We start from the raw sequence: 16,779 nt of genomic DNA on the forward strand, positions 1-16,779 counted from the left end.
ACAACTGCCTTCCACACGTTATTTTGACTCAGACAGCAGATTTTAGCTTGCTTCTGGAGGTATATATATTTATATTTTTTTTTATAAAACTTGTACTATTATTTAAATCTTTTCAAAAAATAATATAATCTCTTTCATATTGGCCTCATTTATATAATTGCTGCCACAATCCATGCAATTAAATATTCCATCCTGCAAGAAACTGAGCACACTTTGACTCCAATCAGACATTCATTTAAGCCAGGCTTAACTTTTAATAGTTAATACATACATCGAAAATGTACAATTACTGTTTTGACTGTACAGTAAGTGTATGCTGAGGGAAGGCTAGCATATTACATATTAGTACTTCAGAGGATTTATACCTTAAACAACTGATGTTTACATGCGCACATGTATATCTATATATTTTATATATACAAGTACTTTCACATGAATCCGATTGACATGTATAATATCAGGCTTTAGTACTTAGGTCACTACAGGATAAGGAGTAAGGTTATTGCTCACATATGGTCACTTTTGCATAATGTGATACATTAAAAAATAGAACCCAGATGTTATAAAACATGAATTATAAAATATGAGATAATAACACAAAGGGTGTTACAGTAACTTTATAACAAATAGTAGAGATTCCTCACATGGGATGCCACATCCCTCACCGTTTACTCATCTGCAGCGTTTGGGAAAAGTCTGACATGAAGAAGCAGGTTTGGTCTGCTTGCCTTAGAAAGCAGAGAGCGAGAGAAGATCAGATGAAATCTGCAACACTACCAATGTTCTAATGCACAATCTCAATTCCTTCTCAACCCACACCTTCAGTCAACAACCCCTTGTCATACTTGATACGACTAAAGTGGCAAGATAATCTCCTGCCGTATTAGCCATTTGTCTCATCCTTCTGGTGAGATGTTTTTCACCAGCAGAGAAGTGGCAGACAAAGAAAGAAATTATTATGTGATTAGAAAGGAGAAGAATAAGAGCTATTCAATGGATCCGTTTTTCTATACACTGGGACCTACTGCAGATGGAAATCACTTTGGACCAATAAGCAGTCAGATTTAAAAGCAACTGAATTCTTACACAGCTAAAAATACCATCTAAAATAGTTGTAAGTACTAACTTTGTAAGAAATGTTAGACTTCACATGCTTCGAAGGTTAAGACAACACAGAAAGCAGCACTGCCCCTGGCTGAGCCACTGGTACCTGCTGGTGCTGTCGGCACTGTGCTCTCGCCCTTCCTTGTGCCAACACTACTCCTCTTCCCAGGAATGTTTCAACCCAATGAAGTTACTGGGAGCTTGAGTGTGTTTATTTCCAGAACAGCTACGAGGAGAGGCATACTGGAGGCATCCAGGCACATCTGACATCAACAGGGCTTTGCCACCGACTCCGCTGCCACGACAAGACAGCCGGAGTCAGCAGATCTCCGTTGTGCTGGGTGACATGAATTTTGGCAGAGACACACAACTACTTTTTCAACAGTTATGAAGTATTTCATTTTTGGAAACAAAGTTGTTTGGTTTATTTGGATTGCTTCTCTAAAGCACTTAAAGAATACTTCATTTTCTAAAACTACCAGATCTTTTTTCCAGCTACCATAGCATTAATATTTTCTTTTTACAGACTTCCATTTGCAAATGAGCTTGCAAGGCTGAACTTAAACTCTAGTCCAACCAGTCTGATAAACAAAATAGGAATTTCAAGATTAAAAACATACACATCTTTTATCATAAAAAATCAATTGAGCACAAGGGGAGTACTGAACATACTACAAGACAGTAGTATGCCTGTAGGCATATATATTCAAAACGTATTTTAAATTTAAAAAAAACGTTCCATTAAATGGCTAGAACCCATTCCTCATCCAAATGTTAGCTTGTGAGGATAACCACAAAAGCACTTTATATGCTCAAATGAGGAATCTTCTAATTTTTTCTACAGTGTTGAGGTTATTCGGAACTTTTTCAACACTGTCAAACTTAGGTTTACAGCATTAATGCCAGTACAACAGTAAATTGTAACTCTATGTCGTCTCAAACATATTACTTCTTTCAGCTTTTGGGGTACTTTATTAATAAAGATTTTCTTTGAAATGGTAGTGTGGTTCTTTTTACTTAGAATTCTCCACAACACGAGTTCATTATTGAATTGATAGTCTTGAAAGTCACTAAAAGGTTAATAACTCCCACCATAAAATATATAAAAAAAAATACAAAAAGCAACAACACCAACACAGCACTTCCTGAAATACTCGTGGCAAAGAGAATTATTTTTCATTTCCTGCCTTGAAGCATTACTTTTTTTCTTTCCCCATTTTCCCTCGTCTATGTTTCTTCCCTTCTCCTTCTTATTCTGCCATCTGAAGAAGTACCAGATAGAAAATATGTGGCTTCCCTGCAGTCTTGGCAGATAAAGAAATCAATAACGAATCTTGCAAATTCTTTTGTGGTACCAAAACTGCGCCTTAATATTTCCTTTACTTAATGGACCACCTGTGAGTATGTGATTATGCAAGTCACTCATGTCTTCTTTTTCCTGATCATCTGTAGTTTCTGCATCACATCTAAAACAGAAGTGCCATTTTGCAAAACAAGATTTTGGAAAGTCAACTTTAAGGAAAAAAAAGAGACCCAAAGAAGAATACTGCCAGCATAAAAGAAAATGGCAGGCCACAGGACTAAGAGAGAGGATTAGGCACAAGTAAGCATTGGAAAGTTCAGGCACACTGAGAGGACGAATGTGAGAGAGAGAGAAGGAATCTATCAAAATGGCTTAGACAAGTTTTCATTGCATTATGAAAGCAACAAAAAGGTGACATGATAAACTGTAGAAAAATTCAGGAAGAGAGCAAAATATTTTGCCCACTGTTATCATATCACTGTGCAAACAGACAGCCCTTAGATTTTAGGAAAGATGATTCTTTGGGATACATCCAAAAACTAACTCACACATTTTACATTTAAAATAGAAATGACTGGGAAATAGAATGAAGAATATTCTTTTTCTGTTGTTTTTTTATCATTGGTAGTGGTGGGTTTGGGTGGTGTTTTTTTTTTAATATTCTCCCCACAAAACGTCATTGAAATTGGCCTTGATAGCTTTAATGAAATTTCATTTTTGTAAAAAGTTAAATCCAGTGGATATTCAGGTCTCCAATACAAACCTACCAAGTTCAATACGCACACACACGCACAGAAGGCTTCTGCTGATTTCACTTGACTACTTGGCTCAGGGTTTGCTACAGAAGCTGCTACATATTCTACGTCCAGTGGTTCTAACAGGAAAGTTTCCCTTGCAAGGATGAGGATTAAAACATACTGTTTTCCAGGAACACAATCAATTTACCTGAAACACTACATTATCTACGCTGCTGAGACACAAGGTGCAGATGCACGTTTTTCAGACCCCAAAGGCAGACAGCTGCCTGAGGCCTCTAGTTTTTATAGATTAGGTACGTCTATTGCGTCTTTGTACGATTCCCCTCCAGTCTTTAGTGGGCTTCATCTTCTAATCATTTTTCTACACCAGCTGTTCTTTGAATAACCTTCGACTTACTGAATAAGCTCCCATTTTTCTTCATACATAATTTCTCTTTTTTTTTTCTTTTTTAAGATCAAGTCTTTCTTAGGCAAAAGAAAAAGAACAAAAACTAGAAAAAAAGAATTTAAATTACAATAAAGATGATCATTCTGCAGCCAAGAAAATTATCAAAACTTGCTGGATGTCTAGCTAAGAACATCTACCAGTACACTTTGCTCATGTACCATTTATCACTATCTCATAAATTGCACATGTTTCTGACTGATGCTATTCCCTAACCAGACATCCTACCTTCTATGTTTGTATATTTATCCCTTTCATCATGAATCACCTTACAGCTGTCTTTATAGAATCTTGTATTACTGATTTTTTTAAAAAAATATCAACTATTTATCAAGATCTACTGCACAAAATATTTCCAGATCATCCATTTTAGTGATATTACCAATAAAGAATGTTTGACGGTATCAGTCTAAAAAGAAGAGCAAAGAGAGATACTGAGTCAGAGATATTTATTTCATTCAGTGGTTTTATGTATTTGTGTTCATGAAAATAAACATATTTCCATGGAAGAAACTCATCTAAAAGTTGCTGAAATCATAAAATGTAATAGTTTTGTTAAATTTTAATATTAATAACTTTAATAAAATAGCCCAAGAGAAAGAAAAAAAACCCAACACACTACTTAATAGCTTTGCCACCACCTCAAACAGTGAAATAATCCATCAATCCTGTACGCATAAGCCTTCCTAATTATAGACTAATTATAGATAGAAACTAGAATTTTCATGTTTTCAAAATCAGTACATTTAGATCATTGCCTCTTATAAGGTCTGCAGATATTTTTTTTTTCCCAAGCAAATAACTAGGGCATCTCTGAAATATTATTAAATAAATATATAAGATTTTGCACTGTAAAGTATTAAAGGAATGGGACACACAGGTTCTGACGTTAAAGGGACATACATGTGCAGCTCCTTCAACTTTTTTGTTAACACAGTTTAAAACATCAATGTTTGGAAAAGTTTTGTTGATAAATTTTCCACATTTTCAGTCCTACAACAGATAAAAACCCAACACTTACAACTGAAACAGCTTATAAAATACTCTGTATCAAAAGTAAGGTGACACAAAGAATTAGTATGATCTACAGTGCTCTACAACTGCTACTGCACATTCCTGTCACAAAGGCATTTTAATCACCAAGCCACCAGTTGGGTGAAGGCTTCCTTCCTGCTATCATTAGCATCTGCCTCTCCACAGCTGAATAGGAGAGCTTTTTTATTATTATTCTAAACTTAAAATAAAAGTTCAATCTCATGTTTCCAACCTGGTCTCCAAAGTCCTCTGGGAACTTCCACAGTACCACTGGATCTGTAAATAATTGACAGACAGCATTAATCAGAGGCAAAGGAACAGAGTATTACAGTCAGAGTACATTTTAATATTAAAAAGAGGGTCAGCTTAGCATCAAGCTCTGAGGCAAGTGTAAAAATGTATCTAAAATCTAAGGAATATACTGGATTATTAAAAAGACATGTCATATTTATGATTCTATACGTCTATTGCTTTACATACAGCAGTAGGTTATAACATACTAGATTATGGTATTTTCATATTCAAATCTTTCTCATTAACCTTTGAGTACTTCATTTTTTAAGCAGGTTCAATTTTCACATTTTAACTCAATGAAGAAATAAAATGCTATAAAACCTCTTTACTTCCAAGGGAAAAATGATCTAAATTGGTAAGAAGGGGAAAACAAAGATCTCTCTGAGGAACAGAACAGTGTAATTTGTGATTTTAAAGACAGTACCAATGTAACCAGCACACTCAAGGAAAAGTTTAGAAGAACTAGCATGCTCAAATATTTTCTATTCAGAGCCATTTAAGATCAGCATTTCAAAAATCTCTTGCAAGTTTTCATTAACCTATTATAAACTGTTAATTATCAAAACTATCAGTATTACTTAGGCTATCTATAAGTCTACAATCAACACTACTTTGAAGGCATCATGTAACACAACGACCCGAACCGTAACCTTTCAACAAAAAACTAATTATGCTCTTCATCCCCCCAAAGCTTTTAATCTCCTGTGACACAAAGCCTTCCCGAGATGCTACTGTAAAACTGTGCCACAGGCACCCATGAGGCTTCACGGTACTTCCACCCAACACATTAACAGCAGCGTTCCTCCACGTGCTAAGGCAAAACTACCCGGCCTCGGGCAAGGGAGACCCAGGTCAGCACCAAAGCCCAGGCCAGGGGGAGACCCCGCGGGGGCAGCAGGCTGCAAGGCTATGGAGAAACCTGCCAGCAGGCACCGAGGGACACTGCCTGATGAGAGCTGCAACCTCCCGGCTACCTTGGGAGCTGCTGGGATTCCTGTCTTCCCAGCAGCCAAGATCTGGGAAGCATATTCGGATTTCCACTTCACTCTCTAGCACTAGCACCATCCGATAAATCAGAAACTTCCTTCTTACTGGTACATTTTATGTCAGAACCAGAGCGTTCTCCACTTTTGGCAGATTACAGAGGTTTCTACTTTTCTTCATCCTCCCACGTATGTTTGCTGCTGCAAATTGAAGCTTTAATGGACAGGGAACACCCTTGATGGTATTTCCATTCCCAGCTGCTGATTTCAGATCCCGCTATCCAACACGCAGCTGCTGCACCCGTGTTTTCCGCTGGCCCACTCACAGGGAGCTGGAGCCCGACGCCAGCATTCCTCCTTCACCCCAGGCCAGCTGGTAACCAACAGGGGAACATGCAGTTTGGAAGTGTTGCGAAATTCAACCTGTCAATCAACTCAACCTAATTTAGACAAATTTTCATCTAATTCAAATCTAATTGAGATTTTAGATAAAAATGTGGCTATTTGACTCTTCTTATTGGACAAGCACATTTTTGCTCCCAGGGAGGGTTCTGCAACTATTATTTATGGAAATGTATGTATTTTGCACAAGGAATCTTCCTCCATCTAGCAGAAGCAAGAACTTCTGGAAGCATATATGAAATGAGACAAGATGCTACATTTATAAAAATAGGAGAGCAAATACATACAGCCACTTAAAAGATACCTTTTCCGCCCCATCTGTTTTGTTTGTATTCCAATCACAAACACATCTGTGTAATGACCAGATACAAAAGGAGTTTGAATATCTCAGTGCCTGAACTGAAAGGGATCTCTTGTTTTTATTCCAGTTTAGTACCATGAAAAATAAAGTCATTGTATATCAACTGCAATCTCTGATAAATTCAAGGCACAGCAAGCATGGTAATGGATATCAAATACTCCATGTTAAGTAATTCATAAATCGCTAAAAACCACTGGAAATTGTACAGAATGCAAAATATATTTTAAAAGAGCTTGCAAATCTAAGGCCATATGTCCACAAACATTTCAAGCATAAACATCTCTGGACACAAGCAATCTCACTGCACTCCCACTGCCAGCTACTTGCTGGTGGTCCCACACCACCAGCTCTCTCCTGCTGCTGCAGACTCTTCCACGGCTACACACTGCACCAGGCAAGGGAACTGAGCAAGATCAAACCAACTGTCGAATTTTTCAGGTCAGTGTCAACTAGATCAGTTCCCCAGAAACACTGGGTTTGTGCCAGAAGAAAGGAAGAAAAATTGGGGAATGGGGAGTTGTGGTGAGAAGAACGTGGGACTGCTTCACCCAGCAGCAATCCAGCCTTAAGCATTTGCTAGACCTCATGAAACATAAGCTGGTTACCAGCTGCCTCTAGTTCCCTTTCTTATCACCCATTTTTTTCCCAGAACTTCTCAAGTCTTGTACCATTTATAGCGGCTTCTCTTGCAAAACTCGAGAGCTGTTGCCTGCGCCTGCGCCCTGGCTGTTCTGCCGTAAGGCAGGCTGGCGGAGCATCACCCCGGAGAGCGGCTCGGCGAGCTCCCGTCTCACCGCAAGGGAACCAGGCAGATCGTTTTGGCAGATGTGAAGTACAGTTACACGAGAAACATTTAGTACATTGAATGCTTTAGCAACACAGTAACAAAATCATAAGGTTTTCGGATACTTTGTAAAATGTTTAAGGTGTAACTTCAAAATCAGAAAGAAACTTAATTTCTTTCTTTCACTGTCCTTAGTGGAAGTGTAACTGCCCTGCTTCAAAAAAGGAAGCGGATCACAACAGCAAAGCCACCAAGTGTGTTTTTAAAAGATCACAATCAGGAGCAAAGCACAACCTCAGAATTAAACAAGACTTGGCTCTAAGTAACTTGGGGTTTGGGGTCAAAAAACGGGTAAAATTCACACCTGAGTGAGGCACCAATGGAGCTGAACAGCATTTCACAGGAGCACCCTTCTTTACCTACTGGCAACAAGACCAAAACCTCCGATAGCATATCAGGGTACCAAAATAAGTTAACACATAAAACTTCCAACTATAATTTAGTGTCCTGCTCAGCTTGCTATCTTTACTTCATATTAGGGCACTCTCATACTACTGTGGTCTCACTTGCAATGATAAAAACAACTCTAAAGTAAATTCCAGTTCACTCAACTACAGGTATAACAACATTTATTTTCATAACATGAAAGGATATTTATGTAATGAAAGGATACTTAAATTCATGTGATCTAAACAGGCAGAATAATACTCTTAGTACTCCTCCATGAAAACAAAAAAGAGCCAACATTTAAAAAAATATTCCTAACTCAATTCAAGAAAAACATTCAGTGCTACTTTCAGCAAAAATTACATGCCTCCAAGATTTGTCCAACTGCTTTGAGCTAGGTTTGCCTGTTGTTATTACTGGCTTTTAACTGGTTATTTTAGTAGGTACTTGCAATACATGTATTAAGTAAGAAAATCTGATGCGACTTGTGCTTCAAAAAGAAAGGTTACTACACACTTTTTATGCCTTTGCTCCCTGAAACCAAACCCTAACACCTGTAATAAGCCTTGGGATTTTATGATAATTATCCAAGTCAGGGATTGGGCTTTTTTCAAAAGATTATGTTTGTTTCTGCTTTTGGAGCTAGGCTCAGGCAGCATCTGACACATCTTTGTGGCAACTTCTCACAAGTGCTGTGAAGGAACAAACAAAAGGATACTGATTTAGAAATAAAAAGAGAAAGTATAATCCAATTCTACAACTTTACGCACTTTATCTTTGGATTTACAAAGACTGAATTTCTTTTTCCTGAGGATTACTTTCCAGATACCCCATCTGATCTGACAATGTTAGGTCAATTTTATGCTGATTTTATGGGTGAGAGGATGAGAATCACTCAGAAATAGCTGTGGCTGAGGAATTACTGAGTTTCGCCTCGTTTTCTTTTTCTAACAGCCATTTCTGGGACAAAGACTTTGCAGCAGTTCTAAGTAAATGTAGTAGTTAAGAGGAAATTGTTAAGTGCACACAAAGAATAGTTTGTGCATAGCATGTGCAAATATATAGATCATTGCATGTGTAAATAGATATATGCATGTACAAGCATCACTTCTTCCTATGCCTACAGCATCCAGGACAGACATTTCTTATAAACATTCATCTTAGTACATGCCAGTAACACTTGAAAATTCCTCTGCTAAATATCCTACAGCATGGGAAAGTTTATCGTCTAGGTGTGAATTTCACACCGCTGTGAGGCTACAGCTCATGTACACCTTGCTAGACTTAACTTGTGACATCTGACTGATTTGACTACTTTTGTATCGTTTCTGATCACCTAAGTCTGTCTATACATATTTTAGAAGAAATCTTTCTATAATAAGATTCAGAAAGAACCAGCTAAATCCCTGAGGATCGCAATTAGAAGCAGATGCAACTCTTGGTGCAAGTCAGAAGAGACAAGCATGGAAAAGTTTGTTGAGGGACCAAGACTCAGAGTACAGTATACTTGATACAAAGAGGAAAAGTGAGTCACACTTAATGCTTAAAAACAAAAGTATTCAAAATGTTGCAATCTAGAACTACTCCACAAAAAAAATGCAGGCAACTATGACACATGCTAAGAGAAGAGGAAAACATAAGCATACCCTCAAGGTAATTCGTCTCCAAAAATCTATTCCCACAGAGGTAACTTCATAAAGCGTGTCATCCATATTTTTAGGAAAACAACTTCCAACACATTTTAGCTTCTGTAATAAATCTAAGAAAATATTAGAAAGTACTATTTCTCATGACAGAGCAGATTAGAGAAGCAGAGAACTACCAAAAAAAAAAAAAAAAAAAAAGCTTTCTGAGTGGTAACTTTCCAAAAAATTCTGTAGTTAAAAATACCCTTTCACAATCATAAAGCTTGCTGATTACAATCGTCACCCAAAAATGCAACAGGATAAGATAATTAGCACACATTGAATTTGGTAATGGAACAGAAATTACAACACATGCTGAGAAACATCACCTCTGGTAATTCTATTGATGGCAACAGAGAATAATTTCAGACAGAAAAACACAGCTAAAGTAAAATGAAACGGGTTAATTAAGTAGCTCAACATTCTGCCTGGAGAGAAGGAATCTTCATCCCTGTGGGTTTGACGGAGCAGGATATACAAAAAGACTGCCAAGCAGAGTTGGTCATGTCTTGGGACAGAGGAATGGACTAGATGACTGCTCAATATCCCTCCAGCTATATTTTCTCTGATGCCATAAAGATATTCATTGGAAAAAAGCTGTCAGTGCAGAGGGGAAAGAAGAGACTGGGGCCAGGAGTTACAAGGGTGGGGAAGAAACACAGTGAGGAAAAGGAAGGCAGAAAAGCAAAGCTTATTACAGACAGTTTTTATTTCTTGTCTGGGGGGAGGGAAAGAATTTCCAGATTGTTTTTCTTATGTGAACAAGAAAAAGCAATTAATAAAGCTGAAATGATACATCATTATCTCACGGAACAGATTTATAAACACATATTTAAGCAATAAGCAGAACTGATTTTGTTAGAAGTAGTTATCAGTAATAAAAAAACCTAGTTCTTTAAAGCAAGTTACCAAGTTTCTAACACTGCCATTGTTCAAAGGCAAAAATCTTCTACATACTTAAAACAATTTGACAGAAACTCGTACCATTAATTATAATGATGCATTTGTATCAATATAGTATTTTATTACCACAACAGTGATTCAGAAACAAAGTAAGAGATCAACCATAATATGCAAACCAAGAGTTTTCACAGATGAAATCATCTCATGAAAAAAACAGCATTCACATAAAAAGATTACTTCTTGGGGAGAAAAAAAAAAAAAGGAAGAAAAAAAAAGACTTCTGTACATCATATTAAAATCTGCTTGTTAACAGTTTCATACATGAAGTGCCAGAGGTGCAGTAGGAACAGAAGGCACTGCTGTCAGGAAGATCTGAGTGTGACAGTGGTCCTCAGCTCCCAGGTTTGGGGGATCAAAGCATAGCACCCGCCAGTAGCTGGAGGAAGAGCAAGATGCCACAGAGAAGGGGGGAAGAAGGGAGTTGCAGTACTTTCCAAGCATCAGTAATCAAAAGACAGAACAAGGACAAAATACATTGAAGCAACTTCATAAAAAAAGTGAAACTAAGAAACACTTGCTAACTTCTCTGGCACTTAAAACCTGTCAGATTAAAGACAATATGCAAATGAGGGTGCCACTGTAGAAAATACTTGAAAGTACACTTTTATGCAAATCAGGTAGTCCACCTATTTTTTTGTTCATCAAAGGAATACCGAAAGAAACTTCTACAGGACTGCTAAGTCTGTTCTCACTCCAAGTATTCCCCAGGAAGCTTACAGCAGAATGCAACCACACTCTTGGTCTTTTCATGAAAGCAACAGAAAGCATATTTACAAAATTATATCAAATCTTAGCAATCCAGTACCTTCGACTTCTTTACTCACAGTTTACCCACTAATGTGCATTCCTAAACTGCCACCAGTTTCTAACAGTTGCTACTTCAGCAAATAGCAAAGAAACACACGGCACAAAAACGCTGTGCTGAAGCAAGTCAGCTCCCCTGGAACGATGACTGCTTTCAACCAAAGACCAGGAATACGGAGTGCTTGACCACTGACAATTTTAAGAGTTAAATACTGACACTTCACAACCACGTCAGTTACAGAAAAAGGTTAACGAGTTTCAGGAATTACATTTTCCACCTTTTCCTGCTGTATATTAACACACTGAGATTTTTCTGGGTCTCTAGGTGCTGACACATGAACCTCAGCAACACATTTGATCAAGGTGCTGAACCTGGACTTGCCTTTCAAAATAAACCACAATTTGGCCACAACACAGGAGCCCGGCTGTCTCCTGTCCGCTTTCCCTTCCCCACACCAGTGGCCTCTGCCTTGCCTTCACGCGATTGCAAAGCTTATACCCTATTTTAAAAAATTATTTAGGCAGTAAAGTTACCTGACTCACACTGGTATCGAAGGAGGTATTTGGAGTATGTGATTTTGACATTTTTCCTTTTAACTTCCCTCATACAAAGCATGAACTAAACAACAGTGTCACAAACATAGACTAAATACTGCCCTTTAATGAAGGGGAAATGGAAAACAACATTTTAGTAGCCTGCCTCAGTTACAGTCACAGCAACTGTCGTCTATAAGTCTTTGTAGCTGCACACTTGCAAATAAGAAATGTGATTTTTATATCAGTGACTTTTCAGTCAGGTTCAGAAACATTATTACAAAGACTGACTCCTCACAGGTATGATGAAAACATCTTCCTCCCACAAGGAAGCTTTACCTAAGGAAACTGCTTTTAATTGTAGCTGAACATCAAGCTGGTCAGGCTTTCAAGTATGCTGGAAACTCTACCACAGTTTAAAATTATTTCTGTAGCACTTATGCTTGAAAAATGCCCATAAAACTAAGTAACCCAAATCACTCATGGACTTACTAAGCGGCTCAGAATGTAACTGCATCTTTTCACAGACATCTAACTTACTAAATAGTTTCAGGATACCAGTGCTCACACCGCACCTGTGGAAATGTAGAATTTTGTTTCTAATATGTGGGAAAACAAAGATACAATCCATGCATCTATAGAGGTGCGGGGCTTTGTCTGACAGCAATACAGGGTCTGGACCTGACAGTTCCTCTGATCTTTCAAATTTCCCCATCTGTAACGTGCTCAAACTAGGAAATAAGTACTTTTTTCCCTCTTATGAGCAAGCAGATAGTTGAAACTTCAAGCCACAATTTGCCTTCTCTGTCGGAGCCGCAGGTCAATCCCTTTTTGCCCAAGAATTTGTTACCACTGAAGGACAGAGCAGTAAGTCATTTCAGCTAACTAGGGATAGAAAGAAAGGGTCCTTTTGGCTGCAATGCTATTAGCCATGCTTCAGGATAAAACCTTAATCAGGGTGAGAGTTCACTTCACAGACAGTGCACAGACAAAATGAATATGTTCAGCCTTCATTTGGTCTCTTTGCAAGATAAGCAGGAATTTCTTTTACCTGCTAAGTCTTGAGAATGAGCTTGTAAAGTGTGGCAACAACTCTATGCCTTTTGGAGCCACAGTGTTATCTTTAATTTTCCTACTTTGAACTTGTAATCATGAGTGAATTACAGCTCATGGAAATGAGGATCTAAGAACTAAGGTAGCAAAAGTACAAGCAAGTGAGCATATCTATGCCTTAAGTCATTGCTAATGTCTGAGGAAGGTTTACAAAACAAAATACTACAGCTGTCACCGGGTCTCTTGTTCAAAGCAGTTTAAATGAGACAAGCTGTGCAGTGATCTAATGAAATGAACAATAATTGAAAACAGTAAGACTAAGGTCACTTACCTTTGTATACCAATAAGAGTTTTACATCCCACCCTATCAGGATGAAAAACTAACTCACTACACGCCCTTGCACAGACACATTGCATGTGCAGCATTTTGTTTGTTTTAAATGAAGGTATACAAAGTTCTTTAAAAATATTGTGGGCTACATGACGTTTTCCTACATTAGTGCTGCAAGATCGATTTTGAGAAAGATCTAGAAAAGTTCAAGTACATTACTACCAAGCAACATATATTAAGTAAACTAGGAAGAATCCTGCACAGCCAAACATACTGGAGATGACCCGACACTTGGCTCTCCCACATCAGTGATGTCTGACCAGAGACAGAGAAAAACATTTTATCTCACCAGGTCCAATATTATATTTGCTTTGTGGAACCCATACAGACTGCATATAAAAAAATCAAAAATCTTTTGGCACGTGACTAAGACTACATCTCAATATCTCATGGATGCCTGAGTTACTGCTTCCTAATTCCCTTCAAGAAACAGAAATTTGGTATCAGCTTGGACATGAAACCAGGAATATATGTGACCCTGTAAAGCAAACTGCCTGGTTGCAGGAAACACAGAAATTTTTTTGTGTTTGTGTCAAAAAATCCACTTTTGACATTGCTCAAAAAGAAATCTTACATTATAGTTCACACGCCTAAAAAAATGAAATTAAGTAAAAAACTTAACCAAAGATTTAAATTTTGATTTTTTTTGTTAATTTTTTTTTAATTAGCTATATTTTTTTTCAATGCCCAAGTAAGTCCAATTCTCTTGCTTCTTCGAGAAAAAAAAAAGAATGTTGTAGGGAAACTCCCTCTTGACCACAGAAGATAAAATTATCACCTATTTACATCACTTTTTGCCTGAACACTGCAGTAACATTCCTTCCACCAGTGAGGACCATATCCTGGACACAGCCCAACTGTTAGTACTTGAGGGCAGGATCTCCCTGTAAGTTATGCCCCTTGCCTTAAACACCAACTAACACAAGCAGTAAAATGCGTTGATTCAGTAACTAACAGGATTTTCAGGCCAAAGCAATACTGGAATACATAATATATAGGAACAATGGAATACATAACATTACCACGGAATACAGAATATCATTATCCAAATTGTAAAGGAAAGGGCACCACATAGATAAGACTACATACAAGGAAGACTGTTTTCCGGTGAGGGTTGTGAAACACTGGCACAGGTTGCCCAGAGAGATGGAGATGCTCCATCCCTGGAAACATGCAAGGTCAGGTCAGACGGGGCTCTGAGCAACCTGATCTTGTTGAAGATGTCCCTGCTCATGGCAGGGGGGTTGCGCCAGAGGACCTTTAAAGGTCCCTTCCAGCCCAAACCATTGTATGATTCTATGATATATATTTAGTACACCAGTAAACAAATGCCACTTCCAAACATCCTCCAATAACATTGTCCCCAGCCAAAAGCTTTAGATAAACAGTGCCCAAACATGGAAAATATCCCCAGAACTTAAGTATATGAAGTTTATAATGTGGAAAGCACGAGGGTGGAAAAATATTCAGTTGTCTTCTGCATTTCCTTCCCTGCGTCCTTGCTTCCTACCCTACTCCTACGTGTTCTCTATTTAGCAGACATATGGAAGAGGAACGCTTTCCTTCAGCACCTGGCAAAGACCCCGGCTGTCACTGAGCTGAGACACAGCACACGCAGCAGTGACCAGGCTGTGGGATGGGGCTGTCCCCCACTCCAGCACACCTCCTCCTTTCCCATGAAGCTACCGTGAGCAAAGCTGAAACCGGAGTTGGCAACATGGCAACTCTTCAGGCATCACAGGCTGGCCTGTGCTTCATATCCTCTTCCCAGAGGCCCTGCCTTCCCCAGGCTCAGGGGAGAAGGAAGGTAAACTCAAAAAGCAGCTCTTCACAGGCACTGGAATCGAGGGCAGCGATAAGCTTAAAGGTATGAAAACTACTGCCTTAGATACTGATGTCACATTCGAGCACTTCTCATTTGTAGCAGGAGGGAGACTATCGTTCTTGAAACATGCCATCTCTGCTATTGAGGGAGTTTCCAGCAGCAGTGAAAGCACCACTGCCGGTATCACTGAGCATCATCCATGATCCAGCATTCTTCTTGTATCGTGATACAGACTACCATCAACATCTACTGAATGCAAAATACATGTAGAAATTATGAGGTTTTCATCTACCCTGGTGCACACTAGTCTAGCATCCACCTGTACTAAGACAGGAGATCTTTATAAAAATACACCTAAGAAAACCCAAACCAAGAGGACTTCTTGTCCAGCCCTCAGCCTGCTTCTTCCCCTCTGCCATCTCCAGCCTGCCGCCCTGGGGCTCGGTGGGCTCTGCAGAGCCAACCCCACCGACACTGTTGCTGCAACCAAGAACAGCTACAGGGAGAAGGGGTTAGATTCTCTGTATTTTAATTCTAGATTATTTATGAAACTTTAATTAATTAATGCAGATACTACTGTATCATATATTCACCCCATCTCTATGATTACGCTGTGAAATGAAACTGTGGATTGTGTACTGACACTCAGCTTACATGTGAAAGTAATTGAACATTACAAAAACATACTTTCAAATTCTCTATCTTTACCCTATTTTCATTCTCCCATTACAATTAACATTGTCCATGTGAAATTCAAACGTTTCAGATCTTGCTTACTGGCTGTGGTGGAAAGCGGTGGAAGTAGAGCAACACTGATAACCAGGATCTGGCTTGGCTGTTTCCTACTCCTCAGAACATCTACAGCACCACAACTGAAACACACCTGACTATGAAAGCTTTAATTATAACAGACTATGTTTCATAATTTTATATACCTATCAATCTGCTTCAAATTAAAACATTCTTATTTACACAAAGCTTTAAAACCATAACAACCACATTGATTAGCCATAGCCTATGTATATAGTTTACTGTATGTGTAAACAGTTCACAGATTTCAAATAATTAAAGTATCTTTTAAAAACATATATCTTCTAGCCTATTCTGATTCAGTGTTCATTTTTATCTTGGTTGTTCATGATACAGAATAAAGATGAAACAGCACAGATCAATAAGCACAAATCTTTTTTTGCCTTTGCTTTCCATCTTATACCAAATCCATTTTAATACTATTGGGGGGGAAAGGAGGGGGGGGGGGGGGGGGGGCAGGAAATAAACTCATCAGTCACCTGATGGAGTAATTCAAAACTTAACCAAACAGGGCTAATGGGTGAGAATTGAATTGAAAACACCTTGACAAAGAAAGCAATTTCTTTTCTTCACACTCCCTGGAAGCTGTGGGTGATCACTGTAATCGAACCATCAACAGCGAGGGGCCATCTGTCCCAAGGGCCCTCCATGTGAGCAAGAATCAACAACAAAAAATTTTAGAGGCTGGCACACATGCGTTCAGCCCCGACCTGTCTATGGCAGAGAGCATGCAGTTGAAAAATCAATGTTTTGACGTTTTTCACATACCAATCCTTAAAAGTCAACACTAAACTTTTG

The 16,779-nt window shown here is 38.5% G+C and overlaps 1 protein-coding gene across 3 annotated transcripts in view; it reads right to left on the bottom strand.

Moving 5' to 3' along the window:
- DENND1B (DENN domain containing 1B) overlaps positions 1–16,779 on the bottom strand; it is a 167,134-nt gene that overhangs the window by 118,757 nt on the left and 31,598 nt on the right. For all 3 annotated transcript variants that reach the window (XM_037403964.1, XM_037403963.1, XM_037403962.1), the window contains exon 3: positions 4,878–4,921. In XM_037403964.1, the coding sequence (XP_037259861.1) occupies positions 4,878–4,921 (44 nt within the window). The remainder of the gene's footprint in view (positions 1–4,877; positions 4,922–16,779) is intronic.

Source organism: Falco rusticolus, chromosome 11 (assembly GCF_015220075.1).
Source record: "Falco rusticolus isolate bFalRus1 chromosome 11, bFalRus1.pri, whole genome shotgun sequence".
NCBI lineage: Eukaryota > Metazoa > Chordata > Aves > Falconiformes > Falconidae > Falco > Falco rusticolus.